The 25,830-nt window shown below is 39.1% G+C and overlaps 2 protein-coding genes across 2 annotated transcripts; one reads left to right on the top strand and one right to left on the bottom strand.

The window, feature by feature from the left end:
• Nucleotides 1–5,029: 5,029 nt before the first annotated feature.
• On the bottom strand, nucleotides 5,030–7,579 carry LOC116710613 (bridging integrator 2-like). Its single transcript, XM_032549753.1, has 2 exons — nucleotides 7,174–7,579; nucleotides 5,030–5,263 (listed from the first exon to the last, which is right to left on the bottom strand). Exons 1-2 carry the CDS (start codon nucleotides 7,264–7,266, stop codon nucleotides 5,045–5,047), a joined length of 312 nt encoding a protein of 103 aa, XP_032405644.1. The 5' UTR covers nucleotides 7,267–7,579; the 3' UTR covers nucleotides 5,030–5,044.
• A 2,232-nt stretch (nucleotides 7,580–9,811) lies between these two features.
• txnrd3 (thioredoxin reductase 3) lies at nucleotides 9,812–25,514 on the top strand. Its single transcript, XM_032549752.1, has 16 exons — nucleotides 9,812–10,162; nucleotides 13,171–13,231; nucleotides 14,834–14,943; nucleotides 16,379–16,486; nucleotides 16,657–16,729; nucleotides 16,812–16,931; nucleotides 17,022–17,164; nucleotides 17,544–17,659; nucleotides 19,389–19,614; nucleotides 19,811–19,903; nucleotides 20,267–20,343; nucleotides 21,856–22,012; nucleotides 22,117–22,224; nucleotides 23,123–23,218; nucleotides 23,297–23,431; nucleotides 24,662–25,514. Exons 1-16 carry the CDS (start codon nucleotides 10,046–10,048, stop codon nucleotides 24,722–24,724), a joined length of 1,803 nt encoding a protein of 600 aa, XP_032405643.1. The 5' UTR covers nucleotides 9,812–10,045; the 3' UTR covers nucleotides 24,725–25,514.
• Nucleotides 25,515–25,830: the final 316 nt, after the last annotated feature.

Raw genomic sequence — 25,830 nt, 5'->3', positions numbered from 1 at the left:
AGTCTCAGAAATGTTCTAGAAAAACAACTTAAAAGTTTCAATAGTCAAACATTTTCAACTTTGAGGTCAGAAAAGTTCACATTTTTCCCTAGAACTTTTCTGGAATTAATCTGAAGGGTTTTTTTTCTTGCAGATGTTCAACTTTTTGAACTCTGAGAATTTCCAAGTTTTTCTAGAAAATTTCTGAGGTTTTTTTTGCCCAGGTTTACTACCATCCCCCCTTATCTACGATAGCAAGCCGTCGTAGAAAATTCTTGTGCAGTGGTCGATATTACTGGATAGGACGCGCCTACTAGCCGCTGTAGCTAGTGACGTGCTAGCAGCAGCTAGCTCTCCTACAGGCACCATTACTATGCATCCAGTCATGTCCACAAAACAACCTATACAGTTTAAGTGTGGGGTGAGCTGGAATCTGTGGGACCCTCTTTTTTTAAATTCTGATTTAAAAATATGGCGTAAATTACAAATGTTTTGATACATAAAATATGAATTCTCCTGTATCTCTAAGCAGTTTGATTTCTGTCAGTTCTGTCAAGATGCAAGAGAGGACCAAACAAATTCCTCCTTTACACTGAATAATTAATTTACTTTTAAGTAATTGCTACTGTAGGAGACATAGTTTGTTAAATACTTTATGAAATATTTATTGTATTTGTTATGAACATCACAACTTTCTACAAACAAATGAGACAGTTGTTACAGGTTTTGCCATTTATTGAAAACACACTAGTCACAGTGTGTCCAATCCTGGACAATATAGCTCAGAAACTTTTCGCCGTATAAATGTTTCATATCAGCGATATCAATAATTCTCGATAGATAATTGTTTTCCCCAAATACCTAAAGTATTGCCAAACTGGTGGCGTAACATTTTCTGTTTTATCCACAGTTTTCACTCCAAACCGTTGTTTTTAAATTTTTCAGCAGTTATGAGGCACAGTGGCAGTGACGATCGCAAGCATGCATATTCACACAAAGCTGAATAAATAGAAAAATAAGCACAAGAGACTGTGTAGTATGGGCAAATTTCCAACATACAAAAAATATAAGAACAGTACAATTTTCGAATAAATCATCATCAGATTTAAAGAAATGAGCAACTTGCAGGATAATTTAAAAATGTGCACATAGGTTTCTGCATAGAAATGAGAAATGGAAAAAAAAACAGTAGCAGGGACGTAAACACTGGGTTGAGGGGGAATCGTAGCAGCTAGCGTTTAAATAGTTGCAACAGTTGAGGTAATGAAGTGAAAGCAGCAAGCAAGTCACTCTGTGAACTCCCTTCCTGTTGCTCATTGACACTTTTCTTTACTTGTTATCTCTCAGAAATACAAAAATTAAAGAGGTACTAACAAAAGAGCCTAGCTAAAAGGGGCAACTGGAGAATACACCAAACGACACAACAGTTAGCAACAAGAGAAAGGCGAAAAAAGTGAAGCTTGTCAGCAGGTATAAGCAGAGACCACTTTGCTAGCAATAGCCAACAAGCTAATGGTTAAACTAGCTCAAATAGAGTAGCAGACACAGATGAACAGATGTCAGAGCTTCAAGGTCCCATAAAAACAACAAGTAAGCATCTCCTCCATATAATGAGTGGCAACCTACCCATAGAAATCAATACAAGCAGCCTTGAATGCAGTTTTTTGTTTTTGTTTAGATTTTTTTAAATGAAGGACTGCAGAGGTTTGTATTCCAATAAATTTGGTGAATTGTTTATTACAGATCAAAAATGCACATTAAAGGACTGTATTGGCAGCCATACAAACAAGAAAATCAATAACAGCAAATACAACAAAGGACAGAATAACCTACTGTATATGAAACCTCAGAAGCTTAAAATACACTTAAACTTGCTTTGCTTACCTCAGAAAATTATGCTAAAACACTTGATTTGATTCAGTTGAAATTAAGACAAATTGAACTGCATTTAGGTTACCTACGCTGCTTTTAAATGTTAGTTATTTTTAATAATAGTCATATTATAAACAACATCCATCCATCCATGCAATTTGTACATCTGCTCAATTAGTGTTGGGTCGCAGGGGACAATAGTGCCTAGCCCACAACAATAATAATAAATAACTTAGAACTCAATTAGTTGAGCTTGTTTTATAGGAATTCGGAGTGGGGTGCACCCTTCTTAATTTTGGGAGATCAGTGATCGGATGATTTTTACATGTGAAGCTGATCTTATCCACCGATGTTATCAACCTCGACAAAGGTCTAAAAATCAACCACTGTGCTTTTCTCTTCCCCTGTGAGAGAGGTTTGACTGACAAACTGGCCGACCAGGTCATGTCTGCACATCTACAGTTAACAAAAGTCACCCCATTGTTGCCAATTCAGCAACTTTCTTGATATACTGAGCAACATTTCAGACAAAAATATGGCATCAGCCAAAATCAGAATCGGTAAGTTAGGCTTTTTAAAAGATCGGTAATCTGCGATCAGCCAGAAAACTGCTATCAGTAAACCCCTAGTGAGGACCAATTATGAAAAATTATTATGTCTAATAATTGCCGATTCTTAAATCGCATTCTAAACAGTCACTGGCCACTATATTGGCCTCTGGACCAAATTGTTATGTTCAGGACTATCTCAGTTCTTCCCACAACAGATTCAGCAGCAAGCTTATGGAAACAATCCTTTAGAGATTTTTTCACCACATCTTCTATTAAGCTAAAATCTGGTTACCATGGAGTACATTGGGCTACACTGAACTCATTGTTATGTCTAGGAAATCAGTTTAAGATGATTTGAGGTTTGGGACATTGTGTATTATCCTTCTGGACGAAGTCACCAGATGGTGAGTAGAGGTGTGGTCCTAAGAGGATGGACATGATCAGCACCACTACTCAATACACCAGCAGAAGTTGGACTACTCCAGGAAATGGTATTCTGCATACTTTGGTTGTTATTTGACCCACTGCTGACTTTATATTATCTCAGACCACTTTGTGTATTCTCTGACATCAACAAGGCATTTTACTCCTACTCACTGAATATTTATGTTTGTCCAGGAGACTCCCTGGAGCCTCACTGCTGCAATAGACCAGCAGTTTCTGAGCTACTTAGACCAGTTCATCTGACTACAGCCATGTCCCCTTCAATAACCCTTAAAGCTGCGGTATGTATTTAAAAAATGTTTATCTTTTTATACATTTGTTAAAACTGTCACTATGTGGTGATAATTTGGTATGACACAGATAAAATATGAAATTCTTTTGCTCCTTTACCTTCTCCCCATGCTAACTAGATACAACCAGTCAGAGCCAGGAGGCGGGTCTTAGTGCTGCCAATCATGCCTGTTCATCCTGTCCTGCCCCTCCTCTAATTTGCATGCTACAGCTTCTTCCTGACAGCAGAGCCTATCATGAATGCTGAAGCTAGTTAGCATGGCCACAGTTCTTCTGTAGCAGTAAGTCGTTTCTCTGCCATTAACACATTGAACAAGATACACAAGGGCACTAAGCCCCTCCTTCTGGCTCTGATTGGTTGTCCTTGGTCAGAGTGGTGCATTTCTTCAAACAGCAATAGTAGCTCAAGAGAGGAGGTGGAGGAGATTGATCATTTCTCAGACTATCTCATGTCTTACTGTCATGACATGGTGACAGTTTTAACAAATATGTATAAAAAAAACATGTTTTATAAAAGCTACATACTGCAGCTTTAAGTTCTTTCTTGCTCCGTTTGAACCTGTTGTCATTACCCCTTCTAGATACCTGAACGCACCGAGTTGTTGTCATTTGATGAATTCAACAGGTGTACCTAACAAACTGTCTGATAAGACTATATAAATTATAGTATTTGGTTGTAGAAGCTTTGTGCTGCTAATCCCTCACAGTAACACTATAGAGTACATACAGTTGCACAGCTTAACCTAAAAGTCTTGGAATAAAACTGGATCACAGCATTTTTTTTGCATTTGTTTCAACAAAAAATGCCACTCAATATGATCACATTTATCACATCACATCAAGGTTTCCCCCAGAAAACTTGCTAAGCCCGGTGGTTGGGCGCTACGGCACTCATTCATTCAGAGGTTAAAAATGTTTAAAGTTGACAACAAATTTGAAAATATCACTTGATGGTTATTATTGAAAGATTGGAAAATTAATACCTGAACACCAACTATGAAGTCTTAAAAAGTGCAAACATTTAAAAAAAAAAAAAGCAATGCTCAGCCTGGTGGGGGCAGAAGTAAAGCATGGTGGCCCGCCAGGCTTATAATACACTGAGGGAAACCCTGCACATCCTTGTCCATCTGTGGTACGTATGTTATACAAGAAAAGAGCCAAGTTGTGTTTTATGGAGAAACAGCATTCAGCTTCTATGCACCACAAATTTGGAACAAACTTCCAGAAAACTGCACAACAGCCGAAATACTGAGTTCCTTTAAATCAAGACTAAAAACCCAACTGTTTACAATTGGAGCCATAATTCTGAACCATAATAAATTAAACATTGACCAACATATTTGATGTCTATGATTTTGGTGATGGTACTCATCAAAATATAATGGCTGTTGAATTGTTGACTGCATTATGTTTTCTTTATTACTTTGTAAAATATATATAGAGAGAGAGAGAGAAAGAGAGAACCTTGAACTGCCACATTGCTGAAATGTTCTATACAAATAAACTTTGATTTGTTTTTTTCCCCCAACATTGTAATAAAATCAGTAAGCTAAGTAAAGTCAGTAATTCGACAGGAATCATTTGGCTAACATAAACTAAAAAGCTAACGCTAGACCACTTAAACAAGGCTGCAGTAATAAGTGGGGTGTTCAATTATTTTTGTCTAACATACCAAAAGATTCCTCTTCCAGAATTAGTCTGAATTTGCAGAAAACTAAAAAAAAACTTTTGCTTCCTAAATGACGGTAACCTCTTCACGTCTGCTACAGAGAACTGAAACTAAGCAAAATGAGATGAGAAGAAAAAAAGTCCTAGAATATGTTCCAAGTCCTCAAATCAAGGCCAAGCTGATTGTGTGAACTTGTGTGTTGGCTCCATTGCAACATCAGAAACAAAACACTGATTGTTTAGTCCCCATGGATCGCTAATCGCAAGAAGATTATTTGTGAGGAGGCTGTAAGACGTGCCGCTGAACTATTAAAGCTAGTTCTTAGAACAGACTGGAAGCAGCAGCAGATTCTGATTGGCCAGAGGTGTGGCAGTACCTGCTGCTTGTTGAGGTTCTGGAAGCAGAGCTCAAACTGTTCATCTTTGGTCTCCATGGTTTTGCCCAGTTTCTGAAGAACCTGGGAAACAATTGGACGTTTAAATGATTAATGTGTGATACAGAGTTATATAGCTGCAAAATCAACATTTTGTCTAGAATGTGAAGAAAAGCAGGACAAAGTGCAGAACTGTATGTATTCTTAAACCTTTAAAGTTGACCAGTGAGGAAAAAGACTTTTTATAGCCTCTGATTTTGCAATAAGTTCACTAATAATGTTAAGATTTGGTACATTATGGCATATAGAAATAGAAATCCTAAAACAAGCTTCTTACTTTTTAGCCAAAGACACTTCAAATAGGAAAGTCAGGTTAATGTTATTTAGACCATTGCAATGTCATTAAATCAGGATTTCCTTAACCTTGCACAAGTTCAAATTTTACATCTCAGTATAAAACTTTGATATAAAATGTTTGTGCTCTTGAAAAAAAGAACTTTTCCAACAGGTGAGATTCTTCTGAGAGGTTCAAGGAAGCAGCTTTCTCTTAGGAAAGCAACGTCTAATCTCCAGGTGTTTGCAGTAGAGGTGGGACTCCAGTTAATTTTAGGGGCTGTAATTCATCAATTGCAATTAATCACACTTTAATAAAGCAATTTAATAGACAAATTCAAGCTTCCATTATCAAACAGATCACATAATCTTTTTACTGCTGGTCTTCGCCAACTTGTGAAGTTTAACGCAACAATTTTGAAGATAAGTTCCGGCTCATCTACTGGTTTCCAGTTTTTAAGGATTTAGAAAACAGGATTCAGGTTCTTCTAATGCCTCAAAGCACATGTCTCTCCGTGTTATCAACTGTTTTTAATTTCTGTTTTCAATAGATTGCTATATGCTCCTGCTGGAAATGCTTAGACTGGAAACTGTTGTTCTTAGTCTGGATGCATATGAAACTAAATTAATGGGATATTTCAGTGGAACCTGTGGACGACCCATCAGAGCCGATTGCCTGGCGTCTCCACTGCTGCCTAACTCATTGTTCAGAAAGCAACACAAAGAGCGGAGCCCCACATACTGACCTTTAGCAGCTGCCCACATATTGTCTGTTTTGTTTTTTTAATAGTAGCAAATGGCTGAAATTTATTTTATGGCAAATACTGACCTAATTTATCAGCAGATATAAAATTCCAGCCCAGCTATTAATTAGGTAGTAGATAAGCTGGTCCAGCCCTGCTTATCCTGACACACCGATACTCAAACATGCCGCAAATTCTTAGCCAAACAAGATAAATGTGGCCTTTACCTTCTATTGAATGCAGATGGTTTTCAGCTTAACATGTAAAACAAAACTTCGGAATTTCCCCTCTGGCCCCCATTTCATTTTTCTGTCTGGAAACATATGTATACATCACATAATCCCTCACCAACGCCTCTCATATATAATACGCAACATTGTTGTTTTTCTATAGAGGTGGAGCACCAAAAATCAAACCAGTCAACCACAAACTGAGTGAGAAAGACAGCAACAAGAGGAAGTGAACAGACAGGAAGTGGCAACTTTTGTACGTCCGCACAGTGGAACAGCTTCTAACTTCACAACACAGAACAGAGCAAACCAGTTTTCTTGTTGGGCAGCTGAAAGTGAGCAAGTTAGGATTTTCTTAAGCTGAACTCTGAGAAGATTAAGTTTGGTCTTTTCTCTGGAAAAAAGAGAAAAGAGGAAAAGATAACCTCCATGATGAGCTCCTGCATGTTTTAATCCGAGTCAACTAGAGTGAAATAACGGCAGCAGCTGCTGCACGCCCAGCCTGGGAGGGCCCGTCCAGAGCTACAGTTCTAGAAAAGTTCTGCATCCCAGCAAGATTCAGCAACAGGGCTGGTAGAGATATCCTCCAGCCAACTGCCTCATGACGGAGTCTAACGCCTATTTATGAGAATAAATGGAGACACACACACAAAAAAAAATAAAAAAATAGCAACCGGTTTCAATTTACCTTCTCCTGTGCTCTGTTCAAGGATTTCTGGACCCGCTTGGCGAGGAATCCCGCTCCAGCCTGGAGGTTCGGACCCACTTTATTCTCGGCCATCTCTCAGCTCAGTTCTCCTCACGTCTGCCGCTTCCTCGGTGCGCCTCGACTGCGGGCTCCGCTCAAGGCGCTGGGAGGTGGAGCAACAAGACACACTTACGAAATAAACACAGCAGAGATCAGGACCTGCTCAGCGGGAGCGGAGTCATTCTAGCTGTCATCATCATCATCATCATCAACACCAGCGGCTGTCTCCGCGTCTTGTTCGAACTTGTAGGCGCTTTCTGCGAGTCCCGATCTGTCCCAGAAACATTACTGTCGTTGTTGAGAAACTTTTCCCACTCGTGGGGCCTTTTCTTCTGGTAACAGCAGCGCTCACCTGGAGGCGACGGCCGTAATTGACGTTCCTCTATAGTGACGCGGTTCTGATTCAGCAGCGTGACGCAGGTTTAGCTTTAGAATGGGTGGAGGATACCATTAGTATAAGTAAAATAGTAGTTTGCAATGATTCGTTATCAGCACTGCCGAAAATGGAAGTCCAAACAATCACCAAAATGCATTGTCTGAGGTTCTGTTCTGAACTAAACAAAACACACTCCTGCTCATGTAGGTGTTTTGGGTAATGAAAGAGCAGATAGGTTGGCTGGAGACTGTTACAAAAGTAGTAAAGTGATCTATATCTGAAGTGTAGTTTGGAAAGAAAGTAAGAAGTTATGGAAAATTAGGTGGTGTAATGAAATAAATGGAAGACATTTATATAAGATACACAATACAGTCGATGTTCTAGAGGAATAAACAGGAGGGAGGAGATAATGCATAGAATAAGAACCAGTCATATTTTGTAAATGGCACTCCTTTTAAGATGGGGAAACATTTTACTGGTTCATGTATTTTATTTAACTTTGATTTAACCATAGTCACCACTGAGATTTATGCTGCTGCCTATCGTTGCCAGGTCTCTGTTAAAATTACATTTTTAAGGGAGACCTGGCAATGAACATAAAACAAAACAGTTACAGACATTACATACAAATGATATTGTGATATATATCATTATCGTTACCCATCACAATGTATATTGTGATATGAATTTCATGCTATATTGCATATCAGTCACAGGGAGAAGATGCAAAGTACCTGCAGAAAAACACCAGGCTGGGGTTAGAACCCAGGACCTTCTCGAAGCAAAGCAACTGTGCTACCAACTGGCCGACCATACAACCCAATCTGAAGCTGTCGCTTTGGATTGGCTTTGCAGTATCAGAGTAATTGCCTCAGTGTGCATGTGTGGTTGTACTACCACAGACTATGTGGTCAACTTAGAAAAGTTAAAAGTGTCGTTTCAGTTATGGCTGAAAAACTAGGGCACCCTGTTTGTGTAAGTGTGTGTGTTTTCTTTGCTTTCTTTTTTTTTTTTTTTTTTTTTTTACACATTTGCTCGTATGAACATTTAAATTATTTCTGGTAAGGGCACTGGGCAACACAGGTCAAACAACCAGACACCCATACTCAATGTGGGCAATGTGGAGAGGCTAACTGACCAAACGGTCAAGTGGTTAAAGCCGGAGAACCAAGATTTACTGGGACTTCCTTACAAAAATCGTTCTTAATTTCAGTGGGACATTCCTGGTTAAATAAAGGTTAGGTAAATAAATTAAAGCTAGAGTACCCAGAGAGAACCCACACATTCACAAAGAGATGGCTGCAGGCAACTTTAAAATCTGATGCAACTGAATCTTAAATTCCCTTTAGTTCATGAAAAGCAAATTGTCCTGCTCTCCAAATATTCTGCATTTTTAGATGTTAACCCTGTTATCTATTACATAAATGTTTTTGAGTAGTTTTTGTTTCTTACATTAAACACATTCTGTGCCTTTGTGTGTTCACAAAAACTTGCATTATAACTCTTCTGGCTCATTTTTGTAATAAGTTCAGTGTAATGAACTACCACTAAAGTTTCCTCAAAGCTCCACCTAAATACATCAATACCAACAACACAGAATCAAATGAAGCCTTTACCCAGTTTCACATTATTGAAAGAAAGATTGGAAGTCAATATTTTTGGCTCTTGGCCAAAAATGAAGTAATTGCTGCAGTGTACAATTTTTGTTTTAGCGTGTTTTAACCAGCAGGTGGCGAAAGACTCCACTGTTTCGAGGAGTTCATCGATTGAGACGAGTAGTGCTAAAGTGCCATAAGCGTTGGTCATTTCTGACGTTTTTCTTTCTTACCCTAAACAATATTAGTTAATAACAAAATAAAGTTTACAGCTTCGGTTTTTGCTTTTTTACGCTACTTTTATAAAGTTAGGATATTTTACCTTTATCTTCATATGGCTCTCATAACTAGTAAGATTTTATATTTCTTTACATAATTGAGTTTATTTCCACGGTATTCTCACTTTAACGTGTCAGTTGAGTAATTTGTTCCTACATGGGCGTGTTTTAATGGGCGACGCTGTGACGTATCTCATAGTACCTTCGTTTTGTATCACACTATTTGGTCCGTGGGCGGGGTTGTTCCAGTTCCCTACAGTTCCCTATGAACCGCACGGTGAACACGGTAAAACATAACAAGCGCACCCACAGGAGTTAGACAAGAAAATGCTGGAGACTGTTGGCGCGGATGATAGACTACTACCTGCTTTCAGAGCAGCGACAGGAATCGAGGGCAGATTCACTGTCCTCCTGTGTCTGGTGTTTTATCGCCCCTTATAGACTTTAGGGGCGTTATTAGAACGGAGAAGTAACTGATGCAGGTAGTTAGCATTTAGTTTATTATTTTTGGAAAGCCGTCTATCGGAGCTTGCTTTGCGCAAGCCGACGGAAATAGCTGAAAAATGCCTCCCATCGAAAAAGACACCGGCAAAAATGAACTCAAAACTAAGATACAGAAGCTTATTGACTCTAACCAAGTGGTGGTCTTCAGCAAAAGCTACTGTCCGTATTGTATCCAGGTAAGTATTTTTCGCTTAACCTAATTGAGTAGACATTGCTTATTAGCCCGGGTCGGAAACTTCGATATTTCACCCGCGAACCTCACGGGGTGGGCTCGGCCTAATTGCTGGATCTTTGCGTCGATGCTGCCACTCGGCCTCTGTCTCTTTAAGACGCAGTCCAAACTTAATATAGTTTATCTGCCTGTTCACATCTCTAAACGCAGTGGTTAATCTGAAACCGAGCAAACCTCGTATTCGCTTTGGGGAGTCTGTAAATGTGGCAAAACTTTTGCTTGCATAATATCTCGCTCTTGGCATACCTGACTATATTTTTGTTTTTGTTCTTTTTAAATCTGAGGCTTAAGACAACCTGTTTTCACACAGGGTTTGTCTAGTAGTGGAAGTCAACTGTCACGTATTTTTGTAGTGACGTACCATAACGCATATGTCATGCCATTAGTTGCGTATTCTATATAAAAAAACACATTTCTTTTAGCATTTTGTCATTAATTAATAGTAACCTAAATAAAATATGAAACTCCTCCAGAAGAAGACTTTTCTGTAATTCTAGTTTTCTTTAGGGTGCAAGTTGTTTTGTTTTTTTTTATTTCCCTACAGTTCATGAACCATGATCAGTATTTTTATTTTATAAAGTTTCAGGGCTAACATTATTATCCTGATAGAGTATACCCAAATAATATTTTGGCTAAATATTAAAACCTAACAACAAAAAATAAGTTTTACACTGTAGCTGAAAACCTCAATGTATGTAATATAATGATACAACACAGAGAAGTCCATAAGTGTGAAGCAAAAAGAAACAAACATGATTCTCAACATTTTTTTTTTACAAATAAATCTTTAAAAGTGTGGCATGAAGTTGTTTTCATCCTCTCTTTACTGCTGTTAAGACTTGAGAACTCTACCGGACTAACAAATTAAATTAAATGTAAAAAATCCTTTTATTTATCCCAAAGGGAAATTAAATGCTTTTGTAGCTTTACATCATCAAAGTATATTTATTTGATTTCCATCTGGAATCAATCAAATATTTTTGAATTTGAATTGTGGATGGCGACACGGGGGTGGGGCAGGAAGGATCTCCAGTAGCAGTCAGTGTTGCAGTGCATCTATAGAAGTTTCTGACTAAAGACTGTGCTGTTCTGGATGACGTCATCGGTCGTTACCAAGCACTGCTGATCCGCCTCACTTGCTTATGCCACTCCTTTTAAATCGTTGTCTGGCTGAATCGCAATGAACCGATTTTTTATTTTTATTTTTTTAACGCTAGTCAGCTGATTTAGTAATTGATAAATTGTTAACCGAAGTATACAGACTGAAAAAAGGCAATTTGCTGAAAGAACACACTCAGAGCTGTAACTGAGCCAAAACTGTACAAACATCTACATTTTGCATTTAAAAATGATAATAAAACACTTGATAAAAAAAAAAATTATCCTCAATTGGCAAAGTTTTGGCTTCGCTTTTCACGTTGATGTTAAAGGTATGTTTTTTTTGTTTGTTTTTAGCTACAGATTTATTCTTTACTACATTTCAAGCAAAAATGTTTTTTTCTTATATAAAAATGGCTTTAATTTGCTTATTTGAATTTTTTTAAATGCATTTTCTAATATTGTATGAAAAAGGTTTGGATGAAAAATCAGCAGACTTGACTTTTTAAAATCAGGTTGTCAGAATAATGTTTAGTTTCAGTGATGCTCCTGACCCGTTTGACAGATTCTCCGATAGCTTCCTAGTCTCATTTATTCTCAGATTAATTTACTCGTATGTGGGCTTCTTTCTCAAACTCCTTAAGTTTGTATTTGATTAAAAAAAATTATCAATTTCCTTTCACTCCACAGTAAATATAATATTTTATGTTGTTCCATCACAAAAAAATCCCATGTGAAGTCCTTATGTGAAGCACTGCGTACTCCCACAGCTTTATGGGTGGAGTGAGTTGCTGTGTGCCAGATGTTGTGCGGTAACCCTCTGCTGACAAAAATGGTATTTTTTTTTTAGCCCGCAAAATGCTGATGCATGTTTGGATTAGACCAGAGCTGTTTGCCCTCAGTCCTGCTAAATAGAGCTGCAAACCTGAAGACAACTTATTTTATTATTTCTGTTTTTTGCTCGGTGTCCTCAAGTGCTTTGAAAGGTTCCGTCAGATAAAGTCGATTATTATTGTTAACTTATTTTTGAGGAAATATCTACAGAAGAAAAGAACAGTTTTATTTCTGTTTACTTTTTAAAATAACGTAAAACGTAGGAGTTTTGTGGAAGCGCTTTTTCCATTTCACTGTAACTGGGAATAAGAATCATGAAAAAATCTTAATCTGATCATATTGACATCAATATGATCAGATAATAAAACCGTAAAATAACCATTTTATTATCATTTCAATAAAAAGATTTCCATAGCTTCCATCTTTAGTACCATTTAGTTTTTTTTGGACGTTTGGAGTCTCTGGAAAATTGAAAAAAAAAGTTTAATCTTGTATATAAAAACAATCTGCCTAGTTTTTGCACAACACTACCGGTTGGTAGGCCTGTCATGACAAATTTTACTGTACAAATTATATGTTATTGCAATGAACAATAATATTGTCGTTTTGAGACTATTTTCAAAAAATACTAATGATAATGCAATTTCACGCTCGCAAAAAAAACAACTTTAATTTTGTAAAGATCACTGCAACTGGAAGATATTTAAAATATCCAAAATAATCAAATAACCTAAAACGACATCCAACAGAAGCCATAAATAAAATGGATTATGAAGTCTCTGTAAACAGAATTGCCTTTCAAAAAGTATGAATCAACAGAATGGAAATCATCAACCCAATTTTAATTCATCATTTGATTAATTGGTACTGTGACAGGCTTGCATGTCGGTTCTGTATGGTACTGGTGCTAGTTTGTCTGTTGCCATTAGAAACCACTCCAATGGTAACAGATCCCTTTTGAATATTTTCATCACTCATAATATGTTTTTATTTCAAAGTGTAAACCTGTTTTGTGTGCAGGTGAAGGATTTGTTCAAGGAGCTGAAAATCGAGTTCAACGTGATGGAGCTGGACCTCATGGGTAAGACTCAACGTTTTGTCCCGACTGCAAGCCAGTTCAAACCTAATGCTGACCTTTGAACTGGAGAAGGACCAATATTAATATCTGTATCAGTCCAGATATTGAATAAAGTATTGTATTTGTTCTAGTCTGAACCAGAGCAAAAGCTCCAGCATCAGATTAGGATGATGTGGTTTGTAGGACAAACAGCTTCAGCTTCACTGCTGTTTCTTCTTTTTAAACACAGACAGGGAGCAGTAAATACCTACTAAATCTGCCAGAATTAATTCATTCTTAAAGCTGCAGCCTGTAGATTAGTGGATGGATGGCAGTTTTGTTTTAAAGTTTACAGCCACTCGCTGAGCTGTGATTGGCTGCTTTTAATTTGGGTGAAAGTGTGAGCCAATCAGCAGCAGCAGGTGCTGCTACATGGCCGCTGTGTGTTACATGGACAGTGAGCGGTCACATGTCAGACAAGTTCATCATGATCTATACTGACTGCATTCTAAGTGAGGCGTCTCTGGCTGAACATTGTTTTAACGTTTCCTGATTATGCTGAGAGTAGAGAGTTGGTTAATGGAGCTGCTTCCACTAACTAGTTTACTCTGCTGGAAATGACCGTTCAGCCATGACAGCATGACTGATGTTCACATCCTTTACCAGAACTGTGTCAGCTCTGAACTCCGGCTGACTTCCAGATGAAGAAACAGTTTTTTGTATAAATGTTAGCATTAGCTGTCAGTTTGAGAGCACTGATGTGAGACGTTCAAGCTGGCAGACGAGCATTTCTGGTCCAATACTTTGTTCATCCAAGGCTGGAGCAGGAGATGAAGCAACTACTGATGACTTGATAAACTTCCTCCACCCGGACCGGTTGTTGCACCCAGAACTATTTCTTAACTCCCACATCTGTGTTGACATTTTGGCTATCGACTCTGAATAGTTGGACGTCTATGTAGGCCTGTCCCAATAAGACGGCAATCAGTTAATGGCACGATAAATTAAAACGAGCTCAACAATTTCCATTTGCATGATTTATGGGTTTTTTCTTTTTCGTCCAAAAACTGTATGATAAAAGTCTTCAGTCTGGTGTTTTGGTCTCAACTAGACCTTTGTTTTGAAGGACAGTTGTGTTTACAGAGACTTTATAATTCATTTTATTTGTTTTGTTTATTTTAGAAATGTAAAACTTCTTCCATTTCCAATGTTGGATATTGATTAGAATTTAAAGTTTGTTGATCTTTGAGGATGTGTTCTTGCATTACTATGCCATTAGAGTTATATTACTAGAAAATGGTCTCAAAACAATATTATCATTTGTCACTGCAACTTCTGGGACAATTTGTCATCCAGCTAAACTTATCTAGACCTCCATCTATATTCCTACTTTTATTTAGAAGGAAGTAAAGACTGTTTAGGAGTTCTGTTTCCTCTTCTTTATTTTCTTTGTTTTTCAGTAACTTTATATCAAACAAGAAACATAATGGAACAAAATAAAAAGAGTGTCACTAGGTAGAGAAGAGCTTGTTGTTCTGCTGCTCTAAGTGTTTTGCATTTCGTTGGCACATAATCCCAACAAACCTGCTTTCTGCCCCACACTGACACCATGACCTTTTTGTCCAGAGAATGGATCCAACTACCAGGAGATGTTGCTGGAGATGACTGGACAGAGGACAGTTCCTCAGGTCTTCATCAACAAGACGCATGTTGGTGGTTGTGACAAAACCATGCAGGTGAGGGTCAAATGACTTCAGTACAGAGGATCTTATGGAGGGTTTGAACAAGCCTGACATCCCTGCAGCTGTAGCAGGTGGTTTATTGAGAAGCTGCCTGAGAAAAGGCATCAGATCAGTTAGAAACCAACTTCAGTCAACTGTCTGAATTCATGGTTTACTTTATAAAATAACAACTGACTGGACATCAGATCAGGAGCCAAATAGTTGATTCATTTCCAAATAAATCAGAGGGTTTACCTGCAACTAGGGCTGGAAGACATGACTGAAAAACTTATCATGATGAAAGCATTTCATACCAGTCGATATTGATGATTGTCAATAATTATCGATTAGTTGTTTGATTTAAATATGTGAAATACTGCCAAACTGGTGATTTGATTTGTCCCATTTTGTCCAGTTTTCACTCCACTGTGTTTTTTTTTGTTGTTTTTTTTAAGCAGTTATGAGATAACAGTTGCAAAATCTGTTGATGTTGCGCAAATTACTCAACAGGTTGTTGCTAGGTAACCAAAGAGTGAGTTAGTTGATGCCACAAACCTTGTTTAGTTTGCTGTGAGAGGTTGACTGGGTAAAATATTTGCTCTGCCAACATCTCCCAGAATGCTGTGTGGCTCTGGATTGGAGTTTAGTGACTAATCTATCAGATGTAGAATCTATTGACTTTGAGTGCGTGTCTAACGTATGCATTTGCTGTTGATTGGTTAATAAGCAAACTTTTGAAATGTTGCAAAAAAGAAGTTGGGTTGGTGCAACTCAACCAGGTTACATAGTGTGATTTATCAGATGTTAACGTTACACATACTTCTACTTCCTGTAATAGACAGGAAGTACAAGCTGCAAACTAGCACGGTCCACTGGACTTTGAAACTAGAGTTTCATGCCTATGGTAAGGCACAGAGCATTCGCTACGCCGGGACTTCTTAGGTAAATGTTTTTCCCTGTTGGCTCTTTTCTGAAAATCAAGCAAATTATTTTGAATGTTGCTGTTTCCTCAACCTTTTCAAATCACATTCTTCAAAATGCACATAAAAAAAAAACTTCTGTCAGAAACACAGCTACAGAGCAGTTCAGTTTAAAATCATCTGACAAACATATTCCACTCCTTATCGACTGAGGAAATTGTGATGTCTCCGTTGAAATACTCTGAGTTGTGTACAGTCCTCAAACGTCCTAATTGATTTGCTTTGCTTTTATCTACTGCAGCAAAACAAAGTGTACCTAAAATTGTAAATTGAAGAGAACGGGCACAAACTATAAATGATCTTTGTTTCTCAGTTCCATTGTGTGAAATCTAACTTTTTTCATTTTTGTAACTCAGTGGGATACAAACACATGGTTGACTGTTGTAGTTGTTCCATCCCTGTGTAGTGTGATCCTCTGATTTTCATTTGACCAGTGCATTGTGGGAACTTTGTGTTCATGTTTGCATCAGGCTCACAAAGACGGCAGCCTACAGCAGCTCCTCAGCGGGGAAAAGGAAGCGTACGATTATGACCTCATAGTCATCGGAGGTGGATCAGGAGGCCTGGCCTGCTCTAAGGTGATCTAGTAGATTCTGCCGTTCTGCTCCGGTTACTAAGCTACTGCTGTAGCAATAAAATGCCAGCAATCTCTTGAGCCATGCGACTTCTAGTGCACTGTCAAATCTGATGTAGAAGAGGATTGAAATATGCAACTCAATGACAATAACACTGGGTCTACTGCTAACAGGAAGCGGCCATGTTGGGGAAGAAGGTGATGGTGTTGGACTACGTTGTTCCCACACCAACAGGAACCACATGGGGTGAGATGCTTTGATATAAACCCAACTAGTGAAGTCTCTCATGGGCAGCCATTGTTAATCTGAACCCTGTTGTCTTCCTCAGGTCTCGGTGGAACCTGCGTGAACGTTGGCTGTATCCCTAAGAAGCTGATGCACCAGACGGCCCTGCTGGCTACAGCCATCCAGGACGCACGAAAGTTCGGTTGGGAGTTTGACGAGTCGGGTGAGGCTGCTGACCGCTGAGATCCCAACACCCCAACCAATCTCTGAAAGAGGAATCTGGCTTTAACGGCGTCTGTCTGTCTGTCTGCAGTGAAACACAACTGGGACACCATGAAGACTGCAGTCAACAGCTACATTGGCTCTCTGAACTGGGGCTACAGGGTGGCGCTGAGGGACAAGAACGTGGACTACGTCAACGCCTATGCAGAGTTCATCGAACCACACAAAATCAAGGTAAGTGGTGGATAGTTACGTAGTCATGCCATCATGACCTTTTTTAATTTTAGGCCACAACAATCACAAAAAAACATTGCAATATCCTGGAGGGGGTGATTATTGGAGTTGTGTGATAAACTAAGTAACTGAGGAGGAAAATAATACATGAACTAATGGAACCTTAGGAACTGCCTGCACAGATATTCAGCCCAGTTTACCCCGGCACCCCTAAATAGAGTCCACTACTTTGAACATGAGTTAACCAAAGTCATCATGAAGACCAAGGAACACAACAGACATGACAAACACACACACACAGGAAACAGTGTTTTACATCTTGTATGTGATCAGAGCTCTGTGGTGTAAACATTTGAAATGATTTTCTTTGTTCTGTCAGGCAACAAACAAACGAGGGAAGGAGACGTTTCATACAGCAGCCAGGTTTGTGTTGGCCACAGGGGAAAGGCCGCGTTACCTGGGAGTCCCTGGAGACAAGGAGTACTGCATCACCAGGTGAGCACACACTCTTGTTCTAGTCTGGGGCAGGTTTGTTGGGGGGGGGGGAGGAACTGAAGGTGTGCTCTGCCCAGCTGTCAGTCCTGTAAATACAAACCCTTTATTATTAAAGGTGGACTCTGTCTGGTTCACTCATAGTTCTGGAGGCTATGCTGTCCCTTGATGCTGCCTGCCTGTTTTTTTTTCCCCAGTTTGAAATAGTTTAGACAACTCCAGTCATTCTGTTTTCGTTTTTTTTTTTTAAAGTAGGATCCTATGCTGCTAATTCCAAAAGGGATTTTTTTGCTGAATTTCTAAATGTCTTTCCAAGCCAGTTTAAAATCATTGGTTCAGCTGCAGTGTTTTGCTCCGTTTTAATAATGCAGGTCAGTGGACCGACATCCTGCTGCTTTATGAGCTCAACATATAAATCCCATTTTTGCAGTCAAGTTTTTAAACATTGTTTGGTCTTCTAATATCTCTAGTTGTTCATGAATCTTATATAAAATGGTTTGCATATCTCTAGTCATGGTTTGCTTTATTAATGCAGGTGGATTAATAAAATAAAAAACTAACATCAGTTAGTCGATATTAGTTATGCATTACCAGTCCAATAAATAAAACTGTGAGCAGGTTGGTCATGCGGTATTTGTTTGGTCATTTGATATTGATGCAGCAAAGGATTGTGGGAAGTTTAACTGAAGCAGAGAAGCATTGGCCTCATGTTTTCTTCCCCAAAGTTTAGTGAAAAGTACTCATATCTGTTCTTGGCCATAACAGAAATATTAATATTGAGTATTGATATTAAATTACTGTATCTGTGCATCCTTATGCGTTATTTAAGGCAACAGACCACATACATAAACTTTCACAAAAGTTTTTAGCTGAATGTATTTAGTTAATTGTATAGATGCTTTGGTCTTCTAATATTACCAGCTGCTACTAAATATAAATCTTGTATGAAATGGTTTACATAACTACAGCCTGCAAATCTATTTAGTAAACATCCAGAATGTACAGATAAACTCACTGCTCTTAAAACAGTTTTTATGATTCAAAACAGAATAACTGACATGTTTGCTGGTGAAGTGAGCCTCAGCTTTATAGTTTCCTCCATCTGTTAAATCCTCTTAAACAAAATGCAACAAAAGGAGATTCAGCATTTATTAGATGAAATGTTTTAAATTACTTAGTAAATGCTGCTTGCCAATTTTTTTAAGTGTTGGTGTTAAGATGGCTGCTGGTGTTAACTTGGAGTTTGAATTCAGCTTTGAACACTAGAATATTCCCAGAGCTGGAAACTACTGCATCATTTTCATTGGCACTGATAAAGTAAGTTACTTGACATTAATTATGGAAGCCAGATTTGTGGATCATAAAACTTACCGTTCTGCAGAGTTCATTAAACATTCTAAAAATTGGGGGGTTAAAAGTCATACAGTGTCGTCTAAAACTACTTCAAGCTCGAAATGAGAAACCTAGTGATGCACCGATCCACTTTATTTCAATTTCAGTTCTGATACCAATATTTGAGGCTTAATATCTGAGGTTTCATATCGGCCAATACAGGAAAACGTAGCTCAAAGCACAAATTGTCATTGATTTGTTTCAATATCTGGATTGATACAGATATTGTCAGATATTACAGATACAATACAGAATTAACAGACTGCTAATTTCAGTCTGTTAAATGGGATTTAATAATTTCCTGAGTTGCGGTTTGTGTTGTTTTTGCTCCGTTCACCAGTGACGACTTGTTCTCGCTGTCCTACTGCCCGGGGAAGACGTTGGTGATCGGAGCGTCCTACGTGGCTCTGGAGTGTGGCGGCTTCCTGGCCGGCCTGGGCCTCGACGTCACCGTCATGGTGCGCTCCATCCTGCTGAGGGGCTTTGACCAGGAAATGGCCAACCGCGCCGGAGCGCACATGGAGACGCACGGCGTCAAATTCATCCGCAAATTTGTGCCAACGAAGGTGTGTGTATGGGCACATGTCTGTGTTCTTCTTGCTGTCTCCCATAAAACGTGTCACTCTTGTATATTGTGTAATGGAAGTTGCAAATTATCTCTGCTGTTGCAGACTTTGCACTGTGCGTAACTTCTAATTGAGTCCTGTTTGATCTTTTTTTTTTTTTTCAAGCTGTAAATAAACATTTGTCTGTGTGTGTCAGATCGAGCAGCTGGAGGAAGGCAGCCCCGGCAGGCTGAAGGTGACGGCCAAGTCCACAGAGACGGACGAGACGATTGAGGACGAGTACAACACGGTGTGTAGATCTGTGATTAGCTGATCAAACATTCTTCACCTTATCAGTCCGTTTGTTTGGAATCTGAACCATTTCCTCCTACATCTTTTCTCCCCTCCCCCTTTATGAAATCCAAACTATTTTTTTTCCTTTTTGTTTAATTTGTCCTTACATTTATTTTATGACCAAACAGGTTAAAGTTTGACAAAGTAATTTTTGTGGGTCTAATTTTAGCAGCCTTGCAGCTTCTCAGGGGAAGGAAGTGATTTACTACCAGGGTTTTTGTTTTTTTGTCTCCATTTAAATTCGACCACTCCTATGCAAATAAATGAGCAACCCTGGAGGACTTCCTGTAACTAACCAGGCCCTCTGTTTGTCCCTCAGGTGTTGATCGCAGTGGGTCGGAACGCGTGCACCGATAAGATCGGTCTGGACAAGGCGGGGGTCAAAGTGAACCCAAAGTAAGACTCCTTTGCTGCGCCGCCTCTCTCTGTGCTGTCCCTTTAAGACTGGACATACAGTCATGGTGATTCAGCACTTCTGGCTCTGCTGGGGGAGCTGAAGGGTGCTGGGGGAGGGGGTTGGGTTGAGGGGGTTGTTATGGAGATATAAAAGGTGACTTGTTGGTAAAATGAGAATGTCAGCATGTGGTTACTAACAGAAAGTGAACTGCTAAAGTTTGATGATCAAAACCTTCCTTTTCCCGTTTTTTTTTTTTTTGCTCAGCTTTTCTCTCATGACTTAATGCTGAAACAGATGTGAACGGTCTTTGACTGGACCCCAGGATCTGTTTGTGAATGACTTGGCAGCTGAGCCTGAAGCTGTTCTCAGTCATAAGCTCTGGTCTTATGATCATAGTAATATACAGTCTGAGCTGCTGTGTGTATCAGTGAGCCTGTGAAATATTAACACTCTTCATGAAATCTACTACAGTGTTCAGGCTGACCTTGGACCCAATTTTTTATCTTTGCTGTGTCATGGTATGGAGTTCTCCAGTGTATAGTAAACCATGAGGATAGAAACTAAAGCTGATTTGTTTCTGCATTACTGGCTCATGATCAGAATGAAAGCATGTCTGATGCAAATGAGACATTTTACCGACAATGTTTTGAGATGGAACGTTTTAGATTCAACACAAAGTATTAATCTTTTATTGCTTTATTTTTGCTTTCTTTTTTATTCGAGTAAATATAAATATTATCACTAATGTCTGTCAACTTTGACTTAAAATCAGACCTTGGAGCTTCCAAATCTGCATTTTATTGACTTATAAAACTAATCAAAACTAAATGCAGCAAAAGGTTTTTAAAGAAATTGTGACCAAATTATGTTCTTGTTGCTAAGAATGGACAAGAAAAGTAAAAAAAAAAAAAACCCAGAAAAAAGTGGCCCTGGCCCTCGAACAGTTTGAACTTGATGATTTTGGCCCATTCACTAAAATGTTTAGACATCTCTGCATCCAGTATATCATCTGTGTGTGTGTGTGTGTGTGTGTGTGTGTGTGTGTGTGTGTTTACTGTCACTGACCTGCTGGAAGGTCAATGACATTGATGAGATATAAAATATTGCGACAAAATTGCTAAGTTGGCAACTACAGGGTGACTATTGTTGACCTCGCACGTGTAGATGGGACCTGGTAGTGTTGCATTGATCAATGTGACTAAAGTTAAACTCGGTGAGTTTCTCTACATTTTGTTAGGACAGCACTCCTTAAATCCTAGAAATGTTCTTCACATGATGGAAGGCTGATTTTGTAATTGTCTTTGTGTATCTGTGAAGGTTCAATGAAGGAGCTTTATTGTTTGTGTTATTCTAGTTTTAATGTGTCTAATTTGAAGTACCTGATAAATGTTAACACCTCATTGATGATGAATGGTGACTTGAACTTGTCTTCTGCCTTTGTTATTTAGATGAGTTTTAATCTTGGCGTTTCTTCCTTCCCTCCTTGTTAACCTGCTGAACTATTTTCCCAGAAATGGAAAGATTCCAGTGAACGACGAGGAACAAACCAACGTTCCCCACATCCACGCCATCGGAGACATTCTGGAGGAAAAGTGGGAGCTGACGCCCGTCGCCATCCAAGCTGGGAAGTTACTGGCGCGTCGTCTCTATGGCGGATCCACCGTCAAGGTACGGCCTGGTCTCTAATGCCAACTGGACGGTTTCTAAAACGGTGCGGGGCCCCCTGATAAACGTGTGTGTTTTTGTGTGTGCGTGTGTCCGTCTGTGCGCAGTGTGACTACATCCACGTTCCCACCACGGTTTTCACTCCGCTGGAGTACGGCGCCTGTGGCCTGTCGGAGGAGAGAGCCACCGAGCTGTACGGCCCGGACAACATCGAGGTGAATAATTCATCAGATCTGATCAGGTTCAGCTGACTGGGATCCTGTCCACTTTGTCTCCTTGTCAAATAAGAGTTCAAATAAAATCCTGAAAATATTTCCAGTGATAGTCAGACTAGTTTCCTTTAAGTCTGATTTAACCAGTTTGTCTCAAGATCTGTAGACTTGCACTCATTCATTGTTGTAAGCAGGAAATTTAGCAGTTTTAGAATGACTTTTTAAATATTTTTGGAACGTATTAAAGGTGCAGTATGTAACTTAATTTTTTTTAAAAAAAGCATATATACATATTTGCTAAACTGTCACCATGTTGTGACAGTTTGAGACAGATAATCTGTGAAAAGATGGCTCTTCTCCACCTCCTGCCTGAGCTGCTGTTGCCGTTTGAAGAAACTCACCAAAAGCAACCAATCACTGGCAGGAAGAGCTTCTTTGCGCTGTCAATCAAGCTCATATACTTGCAGATAAATGTGTTAATGGTGGAAAAACAAGTTAACGTGACAGGATGACCGTTTACCTGCCGTCATTGGTAGCCATGCTAACTAGCCCAGCACTCACAACATGCTATGCTAGCTGCAGCGTAACGGAGAGCAGTAGGGGGATGAGCAGCACCACAAATAGGGGTGATTGACGGCGTTAAGACCCGCCTCCTGGCTTTGACTGGTTATTTACAGATGTGAGTGGGAGAAGGCAGAGGAACTTTGCTTTTTTTATTCATTTATTTTTTTTAGATAATCTGTTTCTTACCATAGTGTCACAACATAGTGACTGATTCAACAAACATATAATATATACTGTGTATATATATATATATATATATATATATATATATATATATATAAAAATGTTGTATTTAATGTCTCCACATACGTGTCTAACCTTGTTTTTTGTGCAACAGGTGTACCACAGTCTGTTCTGGCCTCTGGAGTTCACTGTGCCGAGCCGCGACAACAACCAATGCTACGCCAAGATCATCTGCAACAAACTGGACAGCGTACGGTTTCAGCAGATTTATCCTCCTCTCTCCACTGTTCTGTCCTCTCAGTTTATTGTTTTCATTGTGGCCTTTCAGGACCGAGTCGTCGGGTTCCACTACCTGGGGCCAAACGCGGGGGAGGTGACGCAGGGCTTCGGTGCCGCCATGAAATGTGGAGCGACCAAGGAGCACTTTGACGCCACCATCGGCATCCACCCGACCTGCGCTGAGGTAGGAGCAGCAATGCAAACTTTTTTTATTCTCTCTGATTAAAATGTCAGTACAAATTGAGTCCTGAAGCGTAAAAAAGGGATATTTTACTACCTGTGTGAGCATCCTCATGGTTCTGTTATCGTCTCCTAGACGATCTCTAATTGTCTTAAGATGTTGAGTTGAATTATGGATCAGTTCTATTGTTGTGATGGATAGGGTGTATTAGCTTAATAATGGAGTAGCATTACGCATTCATTATGTTAATGTGTAACAGGGCTAATTGCTGCCCATTAGGTTGTTCTGTTTCCTTGCTGATGTTCTTTGAAGGGCAATTTTGCTTAGAGACTTCATAATCCATTTTATTTATGATTTAAGTTATAAATAGTTTTACAGTATAAAAACCAAAATGTTTTTATTTTTGATATTGAAAATATTTTCTGGCTCCAGTGCTTGTATTTTTTTTGCTTCTTTTTTTTTTTTTTTTTTTACAAAATTTACATGTATTGGTGTTTTCAGAGGGCAAATTTGGATTATGCCATTATCAATATATCACTTGAAAATTATCTCAAAAAAATCTTATAGGCTATTACAATAATTACTGGAACAATAGATCATTTAGGACAGTCATTGAGTGTTTGAGTCAAATGTTTAAAGTTGAGAGAAAATAAAAAAAAAAAGACTTGGTAATCATGTGTTGAAGACATTAATAATACCTAATCACCAACTGTGAAGTCTTAAAGGCTATATTTAATTAATTAATGCAATTAAAATAAATCTTAATTTTTGCAACATCTTTTGATCCTTTATCTATGACTTGTCACTTTATTTGCTGACAAGTCACAAATAAAGTGGGAAGTTGTTGGTGCGTAGACCAGTAGAGATGGGAAGTAGTCAGAGGTCTGGTGAATTTAAAAACAAATGGAAAGAGAAACCAAAAAAAAAGACACGACCTTATTCTCTCTCTGTTTTGACATCCTGACCATACTGACGCTGTACTTCAAACCGTTTCACCAGAGAAATGATAATAAACACTTAGCCTGGGGGGAGTACAGTGTACTGTAAGCCTGGTGGCCCGCCAGGCTTACAGTACACTGAGGGGAAACTCTAGGCCTATTGGCTGCTACATTAAATATGAATTTATTTTGAGTCTTTTTACAAATCTTTCCCTGGAGTGCCAATAATTCTGCCTGCTTCTCCAGGCCTTTTACCAAGCAACATTCCCGTAACGATTGCCTCTTCCTCCTGCAGGTCTTTACCACCTTGGAGGTGTCAAAGAGGTCTGGTGGAGACATCACCCAGTCTGGTTGCTGAGGTTAAACCCCGCCTGTTTAGCAGGCTGCTCTCATATTGGACTCTATCCTGTCCTACTGGTTCCCAGCCAGAGGGCACAGGGTCAAAGGTGCTTGTTTAGACGTCATACAAAGCACTAAGTGTCTGATGTGAAGGTAGCCTGCTGATCGGCGGGGTCACTCTTCTGGCCTCCATCGGTCTGTCTGCTTCTCAGAGGAGCTCCAGCACACACACCTGTGGGAACCTACATGTGTGTTTGGAGTGTTTATGACGTCCTAGCCCGTAACCTAGCACACTCAGGTGGGCGAGGATCGATGTCCTTCTGCAGAGGAACCCGATGGTGGCTCCAATCCTTCGTCCAAACCCCTCCCAACTGTTTTCCTCATCTTGTAAGCAGAGGGTGCAAAGACTGAAAACGGCTTAATGTGTGGCTTTAGTGTGTGTGAACATCACCATCATGATTCCACATGTTTTCTCTTCAATTCAACATCAGTCTGAAATGTATGCTTGTTCAACATGACCATTTTAAGTTTAGGAAACTTCTAAGAGAACGTAATCTCTTCTGAGCCTTAAAGCTTCGAGATCTGCTTTTACCATTTTCAGTCTGAACAGCTGTGTTGGCCTGAGTTGTATTGACAGTTAATTTATCTTGTGTGTTCTGCCTCTGCATCGTGTATATAAAGGTACATTCAGGCTTCAGTCACTGTGGGACATTAATCATCTGTATAAATGACAAGTTAGTGTCAACTTGTAGACCACTGTTTTTCCTTCATACTTAATAAAAGATTTATTCACATTTAACATGTGGTAACATGTTTTTCAGAGTCGTCTTTGAACACACCTTGAGGGAGTTTACTACTACTAATGCAGGCGTGACCCCACTGTTATGTTTTGAAAAATACAAATAATGCTTACTTATGGGAAGACAGACCATACTATTTAAACATTTTTTTCTATAAGTAAACATGTTTTAAATGCTCCAGTATTCATGTTCTATAATTAATCGTATGGTCACAATATCTGAGCTATATTTCCATAATAACATTATTGGTCAAATATTAGTATGTATTTGACCGTCTCTCTTTCATTTGTGTTTGTTCCCCTCGTGTTAAAATGCAACAGCACAT

This window comes from Xiphophorus hellerii, chromosome 20, assembly GCF_003331165.1.
Source record: "Xiphophorus hellerii strain 12219 chromosome 20, Xiphophorus_hellerii-4.1, whole genome shotgun sequence".
Classification (NCBI taxonomy): Eukaryota; Metazoa; Chordata; class Actinopteri; order Cyprinodontiformes; family Poeciliidae; genus Xiphophorus; species Xiphophorus hellerii.
This window is presented reverse-complemented; position numbering and strand designations above follow the sequence as displayed.